This window comes from Suricata suricatta, chromosome 9, assembly GCF_006229205.1.
Source record: "Suricata suricatta isolate VVHF042 chromosome 9, meerkat_22Aug2017_6uvM2_HiC, whole genome shotgun sequence".
Taxonomy (NCBI): Eukaryota; Metazoa; Chordata; class Mammalia; order Carnivora; family Herpestidae; genus Suricata; species Suricata suricatta.
In genome coordinates this window covers 29,610,426-29,629,495 of record NC_043708.1, presented here as the reverse complement: position 1 = coordinate 29,629,495, position 19,070 = coordinate 29,610,426, and the positions used below count along the sequence as shown (strand labels likewise).

The following is a 19,070-nucleotide window of genomic DNA, read 5'->3' as shown; positions in this document are numbered from 1 at the left end:
GCTGGAGGGAGAGGTTATTGGGTGGGAACAGGCACACTGCTAGAATCTGTGATGACCGAACCCACAAACATTTCCTGAGGACCTACTAAGTGCTGGGCCCAGCCAGATGTGGAATAGCTACAGGCAATAAAGCCACTGCACAGAGATGGGAAGGGGCGATGATGCTCCATCCTCCGACCAAAGGAAGACCGCCATAGTCAAAATAAAATCACTTCAATCCCCCCTGAACATGCCAGCCTTAAAAAAGGCCGTGTGACAATCATGCTAAGTTGACTTGGGGAAGAAGGCAGGACGAGGTGTGAAAATTGCATTCCCTTTGACCTTGGCCATGGACCGGTGCGGCAGAGGAGAGAGGAATATACTATCTTCCTCCTGGGGCAAAATCATTTTAATTATCAGCTGAGCGGCTAGCAGAGCCATAAAACCGGCCAGCTGTCCCATTCAATCAGGCCAAAGGCCATAACAAAACAAGGCAGCATTTCTCAGGGGGCCAAGCACTGTGAGTTAGGGCAGGTCTGGAGGGAGTGAGAGATGCTGCCTTTTCCACAGGAAGCCCAGACACAACTAGAAGGGTCTGGGGGTGGAGGGGGGGTGTCATCGATCCCCTCTTCTGTGGCTTTAGCTGAAATAAATCTGCCTGTTTCAGTAAAACTGACCCTGGCCGACTTGGGAAAAGTCAGTGCAGGGCTGCTTAAAATCCTCAGGCTATATTTTTTTAAAGTAGGCTCCATGCTCAGTATGGGGCCCAGCACAGGGCTTGGACTCACGACCCTGAGATCAAGACCTGAGCTGAGATCAAGAGTTGGATGCTTGACCGACTGAACCACCCACGTACCCCACTTCATGCTACTTTAAAAAAGGAAACTGAACCATACCCTGTGTACATCTAAAATACTAAGGAATAGAAAGAAGTTTCTCCTACTCCTTAGAAAAGGAAAAGAGCACAGCCTCATTACTGAATGTGGTCCCTGTGGGGCACATGGCACACACTGTTTCATACCATCTTTTTTTTTTAAAGTTTATTTATTTTGAGAGAGAGAGAGAGAGAAAGTGAGAGTGAGGGAGAAGCAGAGATCAAGGGAGACAGCAAGAGAATCCCAAGCAGGCTCTGCACTGTCAGCACGGAGCCCTATGCAGGGCTTGAATCCACGAACCGCAAGACCATAACCTGAGCCAAAGTCCTTAATCGACTGAGCAATCCAACCGCCTGTTTCATACCATCTTAAAACAACAACGCTTTTTTATGTATTGCCCACATTTTGCAGATGAGAATCCTGGAGCTCCAAGAAGCTAGCCACATGTCCCATGTCAGGGCTCAAGAAGTAGCTTTAATCCAAGTCTCTCTGACTCCCAAGCCAGTGTTCCCTCCATCAGAGCACTGTGGTTCCCAAAACCAGGCATAGGGGGAACTGCTTTCTTCTCAGATCAAAACCTCCAAGTTCCCTTCAGAGAGCAAAAATCCTGGGGCTGAGCAATCCTCAGCTTTAATATGTCTCGTTTCTAGACCTCACTGTCATGTTCCAGCCTCTGCATGAGCAGTCTTCCTGCAACTCTGCTGGGGCGGGGGACAGAGGCACACAAATGCTTGAGTGGTCTTGAGCCCTGTCTGTAAAAGCTTAATGTCATTCAGTTGAGGTAGGAAGCCAACAGCAAAGCTCTGACACCGGGATGCCCCTCATTCGGTCCCAAGGACAGAAGTGACGTTTGACGAACTGCATCCAGCCTCCAGGACGAACGCTGTCCTTGGTTTATTGTGAATCCCCGTCATGATTCATGTGACGGGAGCATCTTCTGTCGGCAAGGCCATCTGTCACGCCCTGGGCAGTGAAGGGGCGGGGAGCTCCGGTCAACCGTGTTCGCGCTAAACCACTTGGAGAACAGTCCCCATCAAGAGCTCTGGCCCCTACAACAAGAAGCCAGAAAGCAGGGAACCTGGGCATGTGGTAGACAGGCACATGAATTCAAACAGACCGTGTAGCACCACCTTCTCCCAAACACACATTTACACTTGAAGTCACATAATGTCCATCCTGGAAGGGACCTCAGACACCATCTCGTCCAAACTTTTCACTTCACAATCGTGAACTGAGGCTGAGAGCACAAGATGTGCCCACGGCAACCCAGCCAGTGAGTGCCGAGGGGGGCATGTGAGCCAGCGCTCCACCGCACCCATTCTCTCCTTCCCCATCGGCCCAGTTTAAGAAGTTCACTGTAACAGGGATGCCTGGGGGGCTCAGTCGGTTAAGCATCTGATTTCCACTCAAGTCACGATCTCACAGTTTGTGAGTTCAAGCCCTGTGTCAGGCTCTGCACTGACAGCTCAGAGCCTGGAGCCTGCTTCAGATTCTGTGTCTCCCTCTCTCTTCCCCTCCCACGGACGTGCGTGTGTGCTCGCTCTCTCAAAAATAAACATTAAAAAAAAAAAAAGAAATTCTCTATAAGTGTTGATTTATAACCTTCTCAGAATACTGGATTAGTCAAAGTAGTAGACACCTGTCCCCCAAAATGAACCTATACACATTCCCCATAGATTCCAAGGGACTCAAGGGCGCTATGTTAACAACTCGCCCCTATTAAGAGGAACAAGTATGGCTCTACAAGAAGCTGACAGGGGACTGAAAGGGATTCTAAGATAAAGAGATGGGTGACCTGGAGAAGAAGCTAAATTTGTTTCATGACTCAACAAGACCACTCACATCACATCTTGTGTCTCACTTCCCCTATCCATAAGTAACCCTGAGTGACCTCACAGAAATGAGGTAAAACACCAAGTCGGGAATGGAAATTTTTCCAAGAGACATGGAGGAAGGGAGAAATAGGCAGCTCTTGTCTCCTTAGATCCTGAAGCACCAATCTTGACCCTGAGCAGTGACAGTGCCATAGACCAGCGGCAAAAGGGGCAGGTCACCACTTAGCTGTTACCAGGTTTGCTTGGGGAAAGGTGCAGGAAAGAGAAGACACGGTAATTGGACTTTGAAGGCAATAGCAGCTCAAATCAGAGGAAACAGAGATAAAAGGGAAGACATTACGGAAGAATCTGGAAATCAGAGCCTGCACACTGTTAGAAGCCCAACTTGCCCTGAACCTGTACCCTCACCGAGGCCATTTCCCCCAAGGTAACGGCTCAGGGTCCAGAACACCTACCAAGATCCTTAACATAACGCCATCTTCTGCTTCAACTGCAACACAGGCTTTAGAGGTGCCTAAGCATTGCCCAGGGCCCCAAGCCACCCTCTACACCACTGAGTGAGCTGCAGAGAAGCCCCAGAGCCACCAAAGATGAAGGAAGGCACTCAAGAGCAAGCTTGGGGAAAGGATGGCAAAGAGATCAGTTTCCCTCCTGATCCTTCTCGGTGGCCCCTCAGTCCCACCAACCACAGGAAAGGACCCAGGGAATGTCAAAGGCACCACCTGCCTCTTGGGGGCCATGCTCTCACTGGGCATTTGTGTCTGCTGGTCTCCCTACCTGGACCGTCCTGGCCCTACACGGCTTCATCTCGTGAACTCCTCCCTGCACCCTGAGAACATCCTCGGGCATGTCCCTTTATTATCATTCTCACAGCCCCAACATCTGCCCTGAACAGCATACGCGGAGTCATGACTTTACATTTTAGTTCTTTCCCCCCGTGACAGCCCAGGGACCTCCATGAGGAGAGCAGGGGTCTGTTTCTGTTTACTGTTTTATTCTCAACACCAAGCACTCGAGTTGTCACACAAAGGAGAACCATCTTTGTGCAGAGAAGGCCACGCCCAGGGGAAAAGGGACAAGCAAAGTTAAAGAACCGGGTCTGCAACCCAGACTTCCTGGCCTCACCCGCTTCTGCTGATTCGTGTTCGCCCGGCTGGTTGTTGGCTTTGTCTCCACTTCATTCACGTATGTCTTCATTTTGACTTTGCAGAACACGTCTCTGTGTTCATACAAAATGCTACCGTCTGCTGAACAGAACACTCTGGTGCATGCTTGGTGGCTGCTCGTTAACCTTAGGTATTGCCTCCTACGAATGATCCAACTCAGTGAGTGCTGGCATGCTTTTGCCAGGAGAAAACATCCTCAAAACATGTCCATCACCCTCCAACTCCGAAGAAGGAGCTTGAGGAAAGAACCACAAAGGCTAGAAATGGGAAGAAAAATGGAGAAAGCCAGTAGCACCTGAGCCCCCCTGTTACTGTTGGAGTATCTCATCTGGGGATGCATTCCTGAGGCATAAACAAAGCCACTGATGCAACTCTTCTAAAGGACTGGGAACTGGGTTCTCTAGCCAATACTCTGCTGCCTCGCAGACCCATCCTGGGAATGTTTTATAGTTCATTTTATTCTCCTCCAGGAGAAACTCTATATGGCCTCTCCTCACCCTTTTCTAGGCAAGCCCTTCCTGCCACGTTGCTCTTGGCCAGGATCCCCGTGCCCTACTTGCTTCTTCCATTCCTTCTTTCCTGCATGTAGGAACGTGCTCTACCTCAGTGCACAGGAGGAAGGGGACCAGACAGTGGAATCCTGTGGGTCAGAGCCTAGCCGCCAGCACACTCTCAGCCTGGAGAAATCCTACCCAGAAGACACAGCTGGGGCTGTGGCCAGTCCAGGGCTTTGAGTGTTACAGCCTGCCTGAGGTCAAGGGCAAGAAGCTCTGTCCCCCTAACACTTCCAAAGAAAGCAAGTCTTTGGCTTTCTTATCTTGTGAACTCTAGAGAGAAGGCCAAAGAAGGGCACCAAGTGTAAATGAGCAGAGACACCAGAGGGAGAGGTGCTCCTCAGGCCTCCAGTTGTGAGAGGAGCAGCCAATCAAACGACTCAACAAAACTAGAGCGGAGACCGTAGGGAGCATGAAAGGGAATTGACAAGTTGGGGACACAAGGAGCACTGAGGTTGGATGGAATGACTGGCAGTGGATGGAGGTAGCACGGGGTGGCGGCCTGCCCCAGCAGTATCTGGCAGCCCACCACTGGCTGCGGTGGAGACACTGGCCAGTGGATTATTTGGGGCTGGCATCCAGGAAGGTGCAGGGAAGAAAGAGGGCAGAAGCACTGGAGGGCGGCAACAACGTGAGAATATCACCCTTGGCACCTGAAACATTGGTGAACTCGAACATTAGGAAGCAGGTGAGGGCCTGGAGATCATACAGAGGATGAAATGCAACATCTGTGCAATTGAGGCAGGAGGGACATCCTTCGACAAGAGAAGTGGAAGTTTTACATTTTGAGATCCTGTAAGCAGACCAGTTCAGGTGATATTGCATTTGCTTATGTGTTCACCCACTCATGTACCTGGGAAGCTAAAGACACAAAATTCATTTGGAGGCATAGCGGATGCTCCTGAAATCAGAGCCAACAAAAAGAGGTCACGGGATGCAGGCTGGCAGCCAGCTGCTGGCCAGCAGTGCTTTGTTCTATTTTTCAATGGCCTGTGCTGGATGGAGCACGCATTCCCTTCATCACACCCACCAAGCCCTGCAGCTTCACACCAGCGGCTTCACAAATGTCCTGACCCTGAAGACATCTGAGCTTGCCACCCTAATATCCTCTACACGCTCTCAGGTAGTGTGTGTTTAGCACCAGACGACTACTTAGCAGTGACCACAGTGATGGTGTGTCGGGAAGAAGTGGCCAGGTTTGAGCTGAGTACAGGAAATGGGTAGGGTTTGGACAGGCACAGACACGAGGCAAGGGCACCCGCGGAAGCAAGGTTACTCCCATGGCAAGGGTGTGATGAGGGCTTAGCGGCTGGGAAGCGGCCAGGAAGCACACCCTTATTCCAGGGGAAAGAGGAAATCAGCCTGGCTTAAGGGGAGAGTGCCTTCAGAGGAAAAGGCGGATAGAGCAGCAAAGACCTCATGACATTCGGTTGACATCCAAACCAAAGAAAGCAGGTGTGGCTAGTCCCAACTACATGCAGTCCACCACTCATCTCTGGTTTTCAGCTATGAAACTAAGAGTAAGTCGATCAGATCTTAATGCAATGTGGATGCTATGGTGCTGTGAGCAGGATAGTATTACCCCTAATTCTATAAAACCAAAGCACTACAGGGCCACATGAAACTGCAGTGAGACACCCCGGCTGCCCAAAAGCAATGTGCCAGCAACAGCATGGTGACTGGGAACACAACACACAGGCCTGGGTGCTAAGTCAGCTCTTAGGACTGGCAGTGAGATTCTAGAGAAATGGAAGACCCTTCTGAGCCTCAGTTTCCTCATCTGTAAAATGAAGACATTCATAGTCTTGACTCTGCACGGTTGCTCTAAGGATTAAGAGAGAATCTACATGAAATGTTTAGATAGTGCCTGATCTAAAGAGAGCACATACATATATATTTTTTTTGAGAGAGAGAGAAAGAGAAAGAGAGTGTATGCACATGTCGGGGAGGGGTAGAGACAGAGAATCCCAAGCAGGTTCCACTCTGTCGGCACAGAGCCCGGCAAGGGGCTCAAACTCACAAAACCCTGAGATCATGACCTGAGCCAAAATCAAGAGTTGGATGCTTAACTGACTGAGCCACTCCAGTGCCCTAATAGCACCAGTAATATTATTGCTTTTACTGTTATTATTAAGGGTTTGGTTTAGTTAATACACCATATCTAAATAGTGGAAGACTGTGTAACCTTTAAATATCTTGTGTGGAAGAATATTTATTTATGTAGCACAAGTCACAACACGCTAGCAAGTAGGGCAGCAGGAAAGCATGCCACAAGTAACAGTGTTATTAGGATTTCCTGTGTATGATTTTGGGTAAAGGCAAATATGCATACATGCAAAAAACTGGAAAAACTGCTTTTACCTCTGTTTTTCTGTGTTTTCTAAGAGAAGTGATTTAATGATAAAATAAAAGTAATAACACAACCTTCACTTTGGGCAAGGCTTTTTATTTTCCAAAGCCTTTTCATGTAATCTCATTTTTACACTAATTTAACTTTTTAAAACTTTTGTTAACGGTTTTCTTTATTTTTGAGAGAGAGACACAGAGCGTGAGCAGGGGACGGTCAGAGAGAGAGGGAGACCCGGAATCAGAAGCAGGCTCCAGGCTCCATGTTCTGAGGTGTCAGCACAGAGCCTGATGTAGGGCTCGAACTCACGAACTTTAAGATCATGACGGGAGCCGAAGTCGGCCGCTTAACCAACTGAGCCACCCAGGCACCCCTAACTTAACTTTTAATGACTGCTATTAAACTGCTCTTCTGCCAAATGCCTGTAAAGCCAAAACCCTGAAATCCATCCACCTACCCCCAAAAGGACAATCTTCCCACTAAAAGACCATCTTTCACTGACACCTTTGCAAACAATCAAAGGGCTGGTTTTCCCCAGTGGATGAAACAGAGACACAAATCCAATTTTATAGCCAAAGCTTTTTGCAAGTAGTTTTAAGAAGTGATGTTTACATTAATGATGCATCATGGTAAAGCAGTATAAACCATTAGTTAAATCAGGAGACTGAGCCATACGTCCCATGGCCTGGCTAACCTTGTTTGGCTACATGATGCTCAATATCTGAAGTAACAGTTTTTCCCAATGCACGGGCAGAGTCCGTGGTAAGACCACCGCTGCTTCTGCCACCAGCCTCCCCTGGTAATAGACCCTGATTATTAGTGGGGCTCGCTGCCACCCAGATTCAAGTCCTGCGTCTCCCGCCTCCCCTACGCCAGCCCTGGCTACATGATTACATCCTGGCCAAGTAAAGCAGGCAGATGTGTCCTCTTGGACTTCTGGGAGGTTCATGGGAGCCAACTCAGTTTCAGGAGCCCCTTTTCTGTGCTTCTGCTTTTCGTCCTCCTTCAAGCCTGTCACTTGGATCAAATCACTGGCATTTCAGCAGCCATCTCAGACCAGAAGGCAAGCCCGAGGCGGCAGGCCATGTCCTGGGATGCAGTGAAAAGTAGGAGCCTGGGTCCCTGATGACACTGTGATGTTCTTAACCCTGCAGACTTCTTCTCAAAGACAAATGAATGTATACCTTGTTTCAGCCACTGCTATTTTGGTTTTTAGGTGATATGTAGTCAAACCTAAACTTATTGAAGATCAGAGACCAACATAGGATGCTATACATGTTCCATTGCCAGTTAACAGCATGTGACTTTTAAAAGCAGGTGACCAGGATAATAAAGCATTTTAATAAATCACCTTTCCACTGAACCTTTTGTAACAGTTAGATGTTTATCACCAACTAATGTCTTTTTTCCACAAAGACAGTCCCAATAAATACATACCCTTTTCTCTTTTCTAGTGGTTCTAAGCCAACTAACATGTAGGATTCACAGAATTCTGCTCTCGCATGACAGCGACCAAAATCCAACTCTCTGGAACCAAGAAAAAACAGGCCAGTGGACCCAGGTCTGCAAAACACTGAGTTCTGACTCTCCAACTGGTGGGTAAAAACTAGTAGAACATTATTTTAAATGTTTAAAATTATTTTCAAGTCAAGCCCACAGAGCAATGGAGTAAACACAGCAATGTCATCCAGACTCAGTAGATTTACACAATCCCAGCAAACAGCCACCACAGACAAATTTCAGGGAGCTACCCCAACTCCCATGTGAGATTTACAGCAGGCATCAACATCCGCATCAGCCACACAGCCCAATGGACCATGCACGTTTCTGATGAGGTCAAGGGTCCTATTGTCCCATGTGTAAGTCCAACTCATGTTACAACATATGACCCCCGACGGCTCCACCTTGGCAATCCTAAAGCCCTTTAAAGACAAAGAACAGGGCTTTGCCTCCCAGATGACAGAATGGCATCGAGGTCTCCTGCCATCTCCTGCAGCACATTAGCTTTTCCTTCCCAAGAACCTCGACTTACAAACATAAATCTGACACAAGGTAAATTCTTGTGTTTACAGCTGAAATTATACCCAAATTTGAAACTTCCTGGAGGAAATAACTGACTTTTACAGTTCCACCATCTGAACCCAAGGTTTTAAGAGGGCTCAACACATAAGATTGAAGCACTTTGCCTACTTCTTCCAGCATGATAAGGATACAAGAAAAAATAAAGAAAATTTACACTCTACATTACATTTTCTACCAACACATCTGCTTATTCTTACCCCATCATCCACAGCAAAGTCTAGGCCGAAATGTGAAAAGGGTCACCAAAAGTTTTAATTTATTTAATACATTTAGAGAACAGAATTTGGGAGGAGGGATGAGAATAATCATATTTTATATTATGGAACTTAAATCCTTTACATGCATTATATTTAATGTTCCATGCTTTTGCAAGGATGAATTTTTCTATTGTTAAGGGTCAAGAAGGCTCAGGTAGAAGACAGAAGGTAAGAAAGGCTATTTTAAAGCAAATTAGAAAGTGTGTGTGTGTGTGTGTGTGTGTGTGTGTGTGTGTGTGTGTGTTTACTTTAAGGGTAAGAAAGGCTATTTTATTTTTTTCTTAATTTTTTTTATGTTTATTTAATTTTGAGAGCGAGAGAGACAGAGCATGATCAGGGGAGGGGCAGAGAGAGGGGGAGACACAAAATCTGAAGCAGGCTCCAGGCTCTGAGCTATCAGCACAGAGCCCAATGTGGGGCTCAAACTCACAAACTGTGAGATCATGACCTGAACCGAAGCTGGACGTTTAACCAACGGAGCCACCCAGGCGCCACTAGAAAGGCTATTTTAGAGAAAATCAGCAAATATATTTGTGTGTGTGAGTATATATATATATATATACACAAAGTCTTTAAAAATATTTATTTTTTAAATTTATTTTTGAGAGAGAGAGAGAAAGAGAGAGAGCGTTCGCACGCATGCACAAGTGGGGAAGGGGCAGAAAGAGAGGGAGACACAGTATCCGAGGCAGGCTCCAGGCCCTGAGCTGTCAGCAGAGCCGGACACAGGGCTCAAACCCATGAACCGCGAGATCATGACCTAAGCCAAAGTCTAGTGCCCAACTGACTGAGCCACTCAGGTGCCCCGTAAAAATATTTAGAAGGATATAGCAAACAAATACTTATGCTTTCTGAAGAAAATCATTATGGGTTACCTTTCTCTCACTCTCTCTTTTTTGTTGTTTATCTACACTTACTAACTTCTGTACAACAAAAACATGTACTACTTATATAGTTTTATTTTATTTATTAGTTTTTAAAATTTAAGATGTATTTTTTTAAAAGTGAACAGATTGACAATAGTATCAGCAGAAAAAATAAACCACATCTGAAACAGCTCAGAACAAAGTCTGAAGGATTTCTGGGCTCAACGTTGGAGAAGACAGACAGCGAAGTTCCTGGGACCCACGCTGCCCTCCAAAGCCCCAGCTCCCTCCTCTCTGGACCGCGTGCTCAACGTGATTCTAAGCATATGCCATTTGACAAGTTTTATCCTCTCTACCACACAGGTCAGGCGAGAGAGCACACAAATTACCACACAAAAGCAGCATAGCCCCAGCCTTTGCAGATTCTGCCAAGGAGACTGGTTTCCATCAACTTACCGTGTAATTATGTCCAACACTTGCTTTACAATCCAGTTTATGGGTTCTGGATGTTTAATAAACAGTTACTTCTCAGTTCCCTGCTATTAAGCACTAGGTAGTTACAACAGTTAATTAATAATACCCGCAGGCTTAATAAGAGCCAGTTGTGCTCTCCCCGTTGACATTGTCACCTGAATCGGCCTCACAGCTCAAAGAACATGCCTCTTTTTCCTTCCAGCCCCTTCTCTAGTGGGTGTCTCAAATTGGGGTGCTCAGGCAGAATGCAAACAGGCAATATACATTTGCATCACCTGCTGTTCTACCAAAGAGGAAAACCCCTTTTGTAATTACAGACACACTTCCCTCAAGTGGAAAAATAAATCTATGTACATACGTGGATTTTGGCACATACACTGCCAACCTTGCCTGCTAATATGAGCTCAAAATTATCTCAAACCCCTGAGCTGCCTCATTCTTTTTTTCCCAAACCAATATTGCCTGGCACTCGTTGTACCCCTACATCTCAATTCAAGGACGGAATGGTTTTAAGCAAGGAGTTTCACTGCCCATTGAGATTCCGTTAGGAATCCACTCCCGCCAAGCCATGGTATAAAAGTGTTCTTGAGCCCTCCAGCCCCATCTCTTCATTTCTTCATACTCACTGTTACTGGACTTAAGGTCGCGGTGGATGATGGGGACAATGGCCTCATCATGTAAGTAGTTCATCCCTCTGGCAATCTGCACAGCCCAGTTCACCAGGATGTCTGGGGGAATCCTTTTCCCAGATAACACTCTATTCAAAGGCCCTCCGCGTGCAAACTCCATGACCAAGCAGAGGTTGGGTTCCTTCAGACACACACCCCTAAGGGCAATGATGTTGGGGTGCTTCAGCATGGCAAAGAGCTTGGCCTCCTGGCGAACATTCTCTATGGTTTGGCTGATGTCCTCATCGGGGTCGTGGCGAGCTGCTTTCACGGCAACCTCATCCCCTATCCAGAAAGCACGATAGACTTTCCCAAAGCCCCCGATGCCAATAATCTCTTCCAGGGTTAGCTCCGCAAAATCAATCTCTAACACTGAGAAAGAGAAGAGAAAAAGAAGTCAAAAACATTCTGAAAACACCATTGAGTTACCCATTTACCTGGATGGGTTAGCATGGCAAGTTGTCTGTTCAGTTGGCTTTTTTGTCTCCCCACTATAAGGTAAACTCCAGAAGGGCAGGAGATGTTAGCCTGTTGGAGTATTCTTAATGGCTAGCACATAGTGGGCATTCAATAAACATTCATGTAATAATTTCTATTTGGGACATCATACAGAATGTCGTACCGTGACAAACCATTTTAACTAAAGGGAACATAGGAGATCATTTTACTGTGTACTAGATGGTGAAGAGCATACAATCCAGTGACAAGGCAGACACACAACAACGAAACCATAGTGCCTGAAAAGAGCCTTCATAGCAGGAGAATCAGATCAGGAAAACCACCAACTCTCACTGCAGGACAGGGATTAAGAGGGTGAGTGGGAAAGGATTTTCAGGGAAGGCAACAATGGAAAAGCGCCCTAAAGAATAAGTCTGCTAGAGGGGAGCAGCTGGGTGGCTCAGTCGGCAGAACATGCAACTCTTGATCTCGGGGTTGTGAGTTTGAGCTCCATATTGGGTGTAGAGATTATTTAAAAATAAAATCTTTAAAAAAAAAAAAAAAGAAAAAAAGAATGAGTGGGAGGGATCTCATCAGGCAGTGAAGACCAAGGGTGGGAGGACAATCCAAGCAAAGGAAAGGTCATGAGCAAGAACATGGGGCATGAGAGTATATGGCATAGTAAAAACTTCAGGGAGTGCAGCGTGGCTGGATTATATGCATTAGGATAGGAAATGAGGCTCAAGGTGCTGTTGTGAAATGTTTTAAAAGTCATTCTAGGAGGCTTGAACTTCACGCTGTGAATGATAGGACTAGTGCGTTTTTAAGTAGAGGAGTGCGGTTAGGCTGTGACTTGGAAGGACATCAACTCTGGCAGCCATGGGGAATATAACCTGGGGGACAGTAGGGAGCCTACTGCAAAAGAACCACTAAGGAGGCCACTGAAGTCACCCAGGCATGCAAACACCAGGGTCTGAATGGCAGCAACGGTGAAGATGAAGAATGTGGAGTAACTTGGGAGGATATTTTCAAAACGTGGTCCTGCTAGGACCTGGTGACTAAGATGCGCAGGAAAGGAGCCTCCGAGGAGACACCTTACTCTAGAAACCACCTGCTCCACAGCTCCATCCCGGTGTTCCCAGTACCACACCCAACCACTCATCTTCTTTCCAATGCAGAGTCTGAACCCAGGGTACCTGATTATATCTTCCGTTCTGTTTGGAAAGGCTTCCTTGGATAGATAATAATAGCTACCGGTGATTATAAATCTTGAGCTAGATAAGGTGCTGCTATTTGAGTAAAGTGCTATTTTATGTTTCTCGCATGAAAACCCTGTGCTGTGTCTTCTCAGTCTCTTTGTCTTTACCTGGCTGACTCATACTCAACCCTCAGGTCTCAGCTTAAACAAAATCACCAAGAGGAACTATTCCTAACCTCCGCCTAAATGAGGTCAGGCTCCCATCAAACATATCCATAACAGTCTCTGTTTGGCAAGACTCAACAGGGTTTAATTACGGTGCCTGCCGTCCTGCTAGATTGCGAGATTCACCAGGGCAGATTCTGTCTGCTTTATTCACCACTGTACTCATCCTGCTGAACACTCAGCAGGTAAGTGACAAGTAAAATGGGGGTAAAATCTATCTCAGCAGGGACTAAACCAAACTCAGAGAGACCTGAAAAGTTTTTTTTAAAAAATGCATTGGACCTCCTGAAACAGAGAAAATAATCAGTTTGCTTAAAAAAAAAAAAAAAAAAAAACACCTAAACAAAAAACCCCAAGAACACAAAGATATATTTCTGAACTTTTGGCAAGATTAAAAGAACTGCCCACGGCTGGCTGTTCTCTTCCTCCCTCAGCCAGCTCCAGAGTGCCTCTATCTTCCACTCAGATGCTGGCGGTGCTCAAAAGTCTATTCTTCCATAATTAGAGTATTCCTATCCTATCTATAGCTAACATTCATTAGTATTTTACAATGCAACTGGCAGTCTGCACCAAGGAATACAAAAAGGTATACAGAAAGTAGAGCCCATCTTGACCCAAAAGTTGCAGCTGTTCAAGCTTTTCATCTCATCTGGCACTCCTCTTGAAGAATCGGTGGTCTGGTCCTGCAGACTAACAACATCCACTCTAAAATTCTCTACATTATCTTTCAATACAGAGGCCTGAAAGCTAAGAACTACATTTCCCAGACTCCCTGACCACTACAGTTCTGCTCCTGTCAATTAGATGCACAAGAGAGGGAAGGCAGAAGAGAGATGGATACTGCAGTCTTGCTGCTTCTCCTGGCTAGCATGGCTGTAGAGAAGTAGGATTTTTCTGCATTTCCCAGTCATTAGCTCTGGGAAAATCTAGAAAGGAACGTTGCAAGGCCAAGTGGTTGCCTAACTACAAGATGGTGTTCCTAAAACAGCTTCAGTGTCACCTCCTGATTCTGTATGTTTCTAATTAGAAAAGTAGTGGCTTGCTGGCTGGGCCAGGTCTGCAGTGTTCTGGGAGTTGGTCCCACAGGTCCAGCTAAGGGCCCCTTCTCCCTGCCGTTCCAACAATTCTGGAAGCACTCAATTTCCTATGCTAAGTCATTTTCTGCTTAAAATAGTTTAAATGTTTCTGGGTCCTAAAATAAATTCTGATTACTAATTCTTGTCTTATTTCACTTATATGAATGGGAAAAACATGGCTTATCAAGGGGCAATTAGAAAGCTTCTTGGAGAGGGGCGCCTAGGTGGCTCTGTTGGTTGAGTGTCCAACTCTTGATTTCGGCTCAGGTCATGATCATAGGGTCATGGGATTGAGGTCTGCATCGGGCTCCATGCTGAGCGTGGAGCCTACTTAAGATTTTCTCTCTCTCCCTCTGCTCCTCTCCCCCACTTGCGCTCTCACTCACACTCTCACTTTCTCTCTCCATCTCAAAAAAAAGAAGAAAAGAAAGAAAGAAAGAAGAGACCCTCTTGGAGAAATATGTAAGTTATGTTAGGACTCTCCTTGGTCATGGAACATTCACTTTTTCTTTTTTCTTTTTAAAGATTTTATTCTTAAGTAATCTCTATACCCAAGGCAGGGCTTGAACTCATGACCCTGAGATCGAGTCACATGCTCTACTGAGCCAGCCAGGTGCCTCAAACATTCACTTTTCCTAACAGCTTTTACACTGATGAAAAAGATACATCTCTCTAACAAGTTTGCATTTACACATTGTATTTCCTCAACTGAATATGTGAATTTTCCTTAGGGGAATTAACTGTTGTATTTCATCTTATACCCTCCCTTCTTTCCTCTGGTCTGAAGCACAGTTGTAAACACACAGGATGTGTTAAATATTTATTTAAATGTACAAGGATTTAAAAGAAGGGATTCTGAACCAGGGTGCTGAAAGGACAGCTCCTCAAATGGTATTTCACAAAGACAGAAAACCTCTATGGGGAAGGGAAAGCAAAAATCTCTCTCTGGTAGAACATAAACTCTCAGATTCCTGCTAACTAGTTAAGGAAACAGTATGACCAGCCTTCAAGAAAAGTACAGAGCACAGTTTGCAAGCAGATAGAAGACAGAACAGTGGGCAGTAGGGGGAGGGTACTTTCTTTTTCCCTCCCTATGAAGAAGTCCCTTTGGATAGGAACTAGACCTTCACTGCAGCTGAGAGAATGTGGGGCTCTCCTTTCCCACTCCAGTCAAGACCTGGTTTTAAGTAAGAATCAGGTCAAGTCACACTCAGTACATTTTTCAGTTTCTGTGGATGGATATTTTCAAGAATATCATGAACAAACCTTATTCCTTTTCCTTTTCTTTCTTTTTTTTTTTTTTTTTTTTTTTGCAGTCAAGAGGTTATTCTCTCTCAATTGTATTCTTGGAAACTAAATATATAGGCACATTCTGGTGGGGTTGGGTGAGTGAATGGTACGTCTGTCACTCATTTAAAAATTCCAAGTGCACCTGAAAATACATCCTTGTATTTTAGTGGATGTAAGAAAAAATGTAAATTGGTAATAACCTTAATTAATGCCCGGCTTGAAAACAAACACAATCATCCTGTAAGAGAAACTTTTTTTTTAATAACCTAGTGCTATTTATCTCCCAAGATAAATTTGGAAGTGTACATTTTCCCTCTTTCACTAAAAAAAAAAAAAAAAAAAAAAAAAAAAAAAAAGATGAATGAGTTCCTAGGTTATTTGTATTTGTCAGCTCCATGGAGAGCTAAATGTTCATATCTACCTTGGGGGGATAAAGGCACTATATAAGTATTAGATGATTTCTAATATCACTATTTTTTTAATTTGTCACAAGATTTGGTCATTTCCTCCTCTTCTGTTTTGAATAAAGTTTGAAACAAAATTTTCAACTTGAAAAGCAATATTTAAAACTAAAACTGAACATTATTATTTAACAGAGTATCTGCCATTCATAATCTAATGTCACAATTCATGCCTCAAAGGAGAAGTTTAAAAGTGCAGCAGGGGAAAAGCTGTCAGTGGCTCGATTTTATTCCAAGTCTTTGGAGACAAGGTTGTCCATCACCTTTATTTTTTGAGTGACACTAACTGGACTGGACACAGGACACCCACCAGAGCACCTGTTAGCAACTTCCCACATTGCTTCCCATCATTGAAGCATTGCACTGAAATGATACATTGACATCACCAAACTCCCTCAGGCATGACTTATAAGCACCTCCTTATCTTATCATTTCTTTGTCTCCTGGTATTTAACACAGTATCCCTTTTCCTTAGGTACTCTAATTGGTTTCTGAATTATCAAGAATTAATTTCATTCAAGTTCAGAACTTTGGGTGACTAAACAAGTTTCCAGGGCCTTCAAATGTCATGTTCTTCAAGTCAGTTCTTTTAACAAGCACAAAGTACTTCCTACTTTCTTATCATCTCAGTTCTACATATAGAAATCTAGTCTATCCAGGGTAACTTTTGTTACATTAAAGATTAGGTCCTGGGCACCTCATGGAGAAGGAGCTGCTAATGTAGCACACTGTGGACACATCTGATTGTTCTGCAGAGGAGTTCTTCCAGCCCAAGTCATACTCACTCTTGACTGCTCTGACAGATGGAGTACAGATATTTAAAAAAAAAAATTTATGTTTATTTAACATTGAGACAGAGAGAAACAGAGCATGAGTAGGGGAGGGTCAGAGAGAGATGGAGACACAGAATCCGAAGCAGACTTCAAGCTCTGAACAGTGAGCACAGAGACCAACGCAGGTCTTGAACCCACGAATTGTGAGATCATGACCTGAGCCTAAGTCAGAGGCTCAACTGACTGAGCCACCCAGGCGCCCGGGAAGTACAGATATTAAACTGAGTTCCTGCTCCTGAGCCTCACATAGCTCTCTGAGATTAGCTGTAAAAAAAAATCATAAAAAGTCACCCACAAAGAAACTCACAATTTGACTTACGATTGAAACTGCCCTGTATCTAATAAGCCAGGCCATTCTTCCAATATCTCTTCCAATATGTGACCATGTTCATCTTCAGCACTATTTCAGACACTATGCTAGGACTCTTAGCCTACAACTTCCCAGTACTACAGCCAAAAAGATTTAACACTCAGAAACAATTTAAAGTCATTTGTCCTCTCCAGGCATTATAAAGATCAAAACGTAGAAACAGAAAGTTTTAAAATGAATGAGAGGGAGATAGAAACAAAGGGAACTAAGGATTTGAACATCAGTTTGATAGTCAAAACACCAATAAAAAAGGAGAATAGAAAAATAAGGAAAGAGGTTACAATTTTCATATTAAGTGATGGCATTTTATAAACATCTTAAATAAAGTAAAGCAGTTCTTCAGGTGAAAATAAGTTATAGGATCAGAAAGATAAATAGTTTGTTTGTTTCAGAAAGAGAAATGTTACAAATGAAATTTAAAAATTAAATTCCTAAAGTTGGCCCTTGGTAATGATTTTTTTAAATTAACTAAAATGCAAAGTATACAAAATATGGGATAAACAATAATAAATATGTATTAGCAAAACCTGTATTAGCAAGGAAGAAATTATGGAAACCCTCAAATATAAAACAGTGTAAACTGTACAAGAAAATATTTGCATCTTTCTTCTAAAACCACCTAGCAAAACTGATTATGGGATTCTAAGGGCAATTTAACTCCTTTAAAACAAAAAAAACACCCAAACAAACAAAAAAGGGAATTTTACGGAGGGTGTGGAACAGGGGGCTCCCGAGAAACTGATGAAAACCAGGACACTGGAAGAAAGGCCCTGGGAGGGACCCGTGGGCATGGTCCCCTTGAGGTTTGGCAAATACCAAATATAGGCAAGGATCTAGGGTGAGAAGAAAGGAGAAATGTACTATCCGAACAGCCTGGATGCCAAGGGACTGGGATCTAGCCGCTCTCCCGGGGGAAGGACATCTTTTTCCCTCTCTAACCATCTCTCACCTCATCACCTGCTTCTCCACACACTAGACCCTTCTCAGTGAGACTCCTAAAGGTACAACTTCTGAGATACATGACTGCGATCCAAGAAATCGACACATTTCAAAGACACTTCAGACCCGAGTTCACACAGGCTTCCGGGACTTGAGAGCCAGCCCAACCAGCATCTGCTCCCCAGCAAATGCCTTGAAGGGGCGGGGACAGGCGGCAGAAGAGGTCGAGAAGGTCCCGGATTTGGGACTAAGATTATGACAGACACTACTAGCTGGCCGGACACCCTACCAGCTTTGGGGGGAGCGGGGAGTGGGAAATGCGGAGATTCTCACGCTGGGGCTTCTGGATGTGGAAAGCAGACGCTGCTGCTGAGATGGTCAGATGAAGGTTAAGGAACCCGAGGGCCAGAGGGTCCAGGCAAGGCCTGCGGCGTCTCAACCTTACCTGTCGCACCCACCAAAGCCCCTGCAGCGCGCGCGCGCGCACACACCCACCCCGCGGGTCAATCATTCCCCACCCGCTCGGAGACCACCCCCAGGCCTCCAGGCCCCCTCCCCGCCCAGCCCCGCGGCCCCGCCTTCGCCTTACACTGAATGGGCGGGTAGCAACTGGGGTCCTCGCCGCCGTGCTGGCAACGACTGGAGAAGGCGCTGCGCGGGGTCACGTAGTTGCTGGGGAAGATGCCCACCCGCTGGTTCAGCTGCCCGGTCCACCAGCCCTCGTCTCCGGACACCTGCGAGTCCTTGGACAGCACCTCCACCACGTCGCCCAGCCGCAGGGTCAGCTCGTCCTCGCCTGCAGCCTCGTACTCGAACACCGCCGTCCAGTAGGGCAGCGGCGCATCGGAACCCAGCTCCCCAGGGGCCGCCGCCGCCTCCTCCTCCTCTTCCTCCTCCTCCTCGGCCGCGGCCCCCGCTCCATCCTCCCCCGGCGGGGCGGTAGCGGCGGCGCTCGCCAGGCAGCCGAGAAGCGCTCTGGAGGGCTCCATGGAGCGGCCGATCCATAGGGTGCGGGGCTGCCGCCGCCCGCAGGAGCCGCCGCCGCCTATTGTTCATGCGGCTCCGCAGAGCTGGGGGGACCCCCCTCCCCCGACGGCGGCCGCAGGTAGGGCCCGGGCTGGCGGGGCGGGGAGAGCC

At 45.9% G+C, this 19,070-nt stretch overlaps 1 protein-coding gene across 1 annotated transcript in view; it reads right to left on the bottom strand.

Moving 5' to 3' along the window:
• Nucleotides 1-19,064, bottom strand: part of MAP3K9 (mitogen-activated protein kinase kinase kinase 9) — a 75,967-nt gene extending 56,903 nt beyond the window's left edge. Inside the window, exons 1-2 of the mRNA XM_029952176.1 lie at nucleotides 18,523-19,064; nucleotides 11,062-11,475 (exon numbers count right to left, since the gene is read on the bottom strand). Of these exons, the coding sequence (XP_029808036.1) occupies nucleotides 11,062-11,475; nucleotides 18,523-18,922 (814 nt within the window). The 5' untranslated portion in view covers nucleotides 18,923-19,064. The remainder of the gene's footprint in view (nucleotides 1-11,061; nucleotides 11,476-18,522) is intronic.
• Between the last annotated feature and the right edge of the window lie 6 nt (nucleotides 19,065-19,070).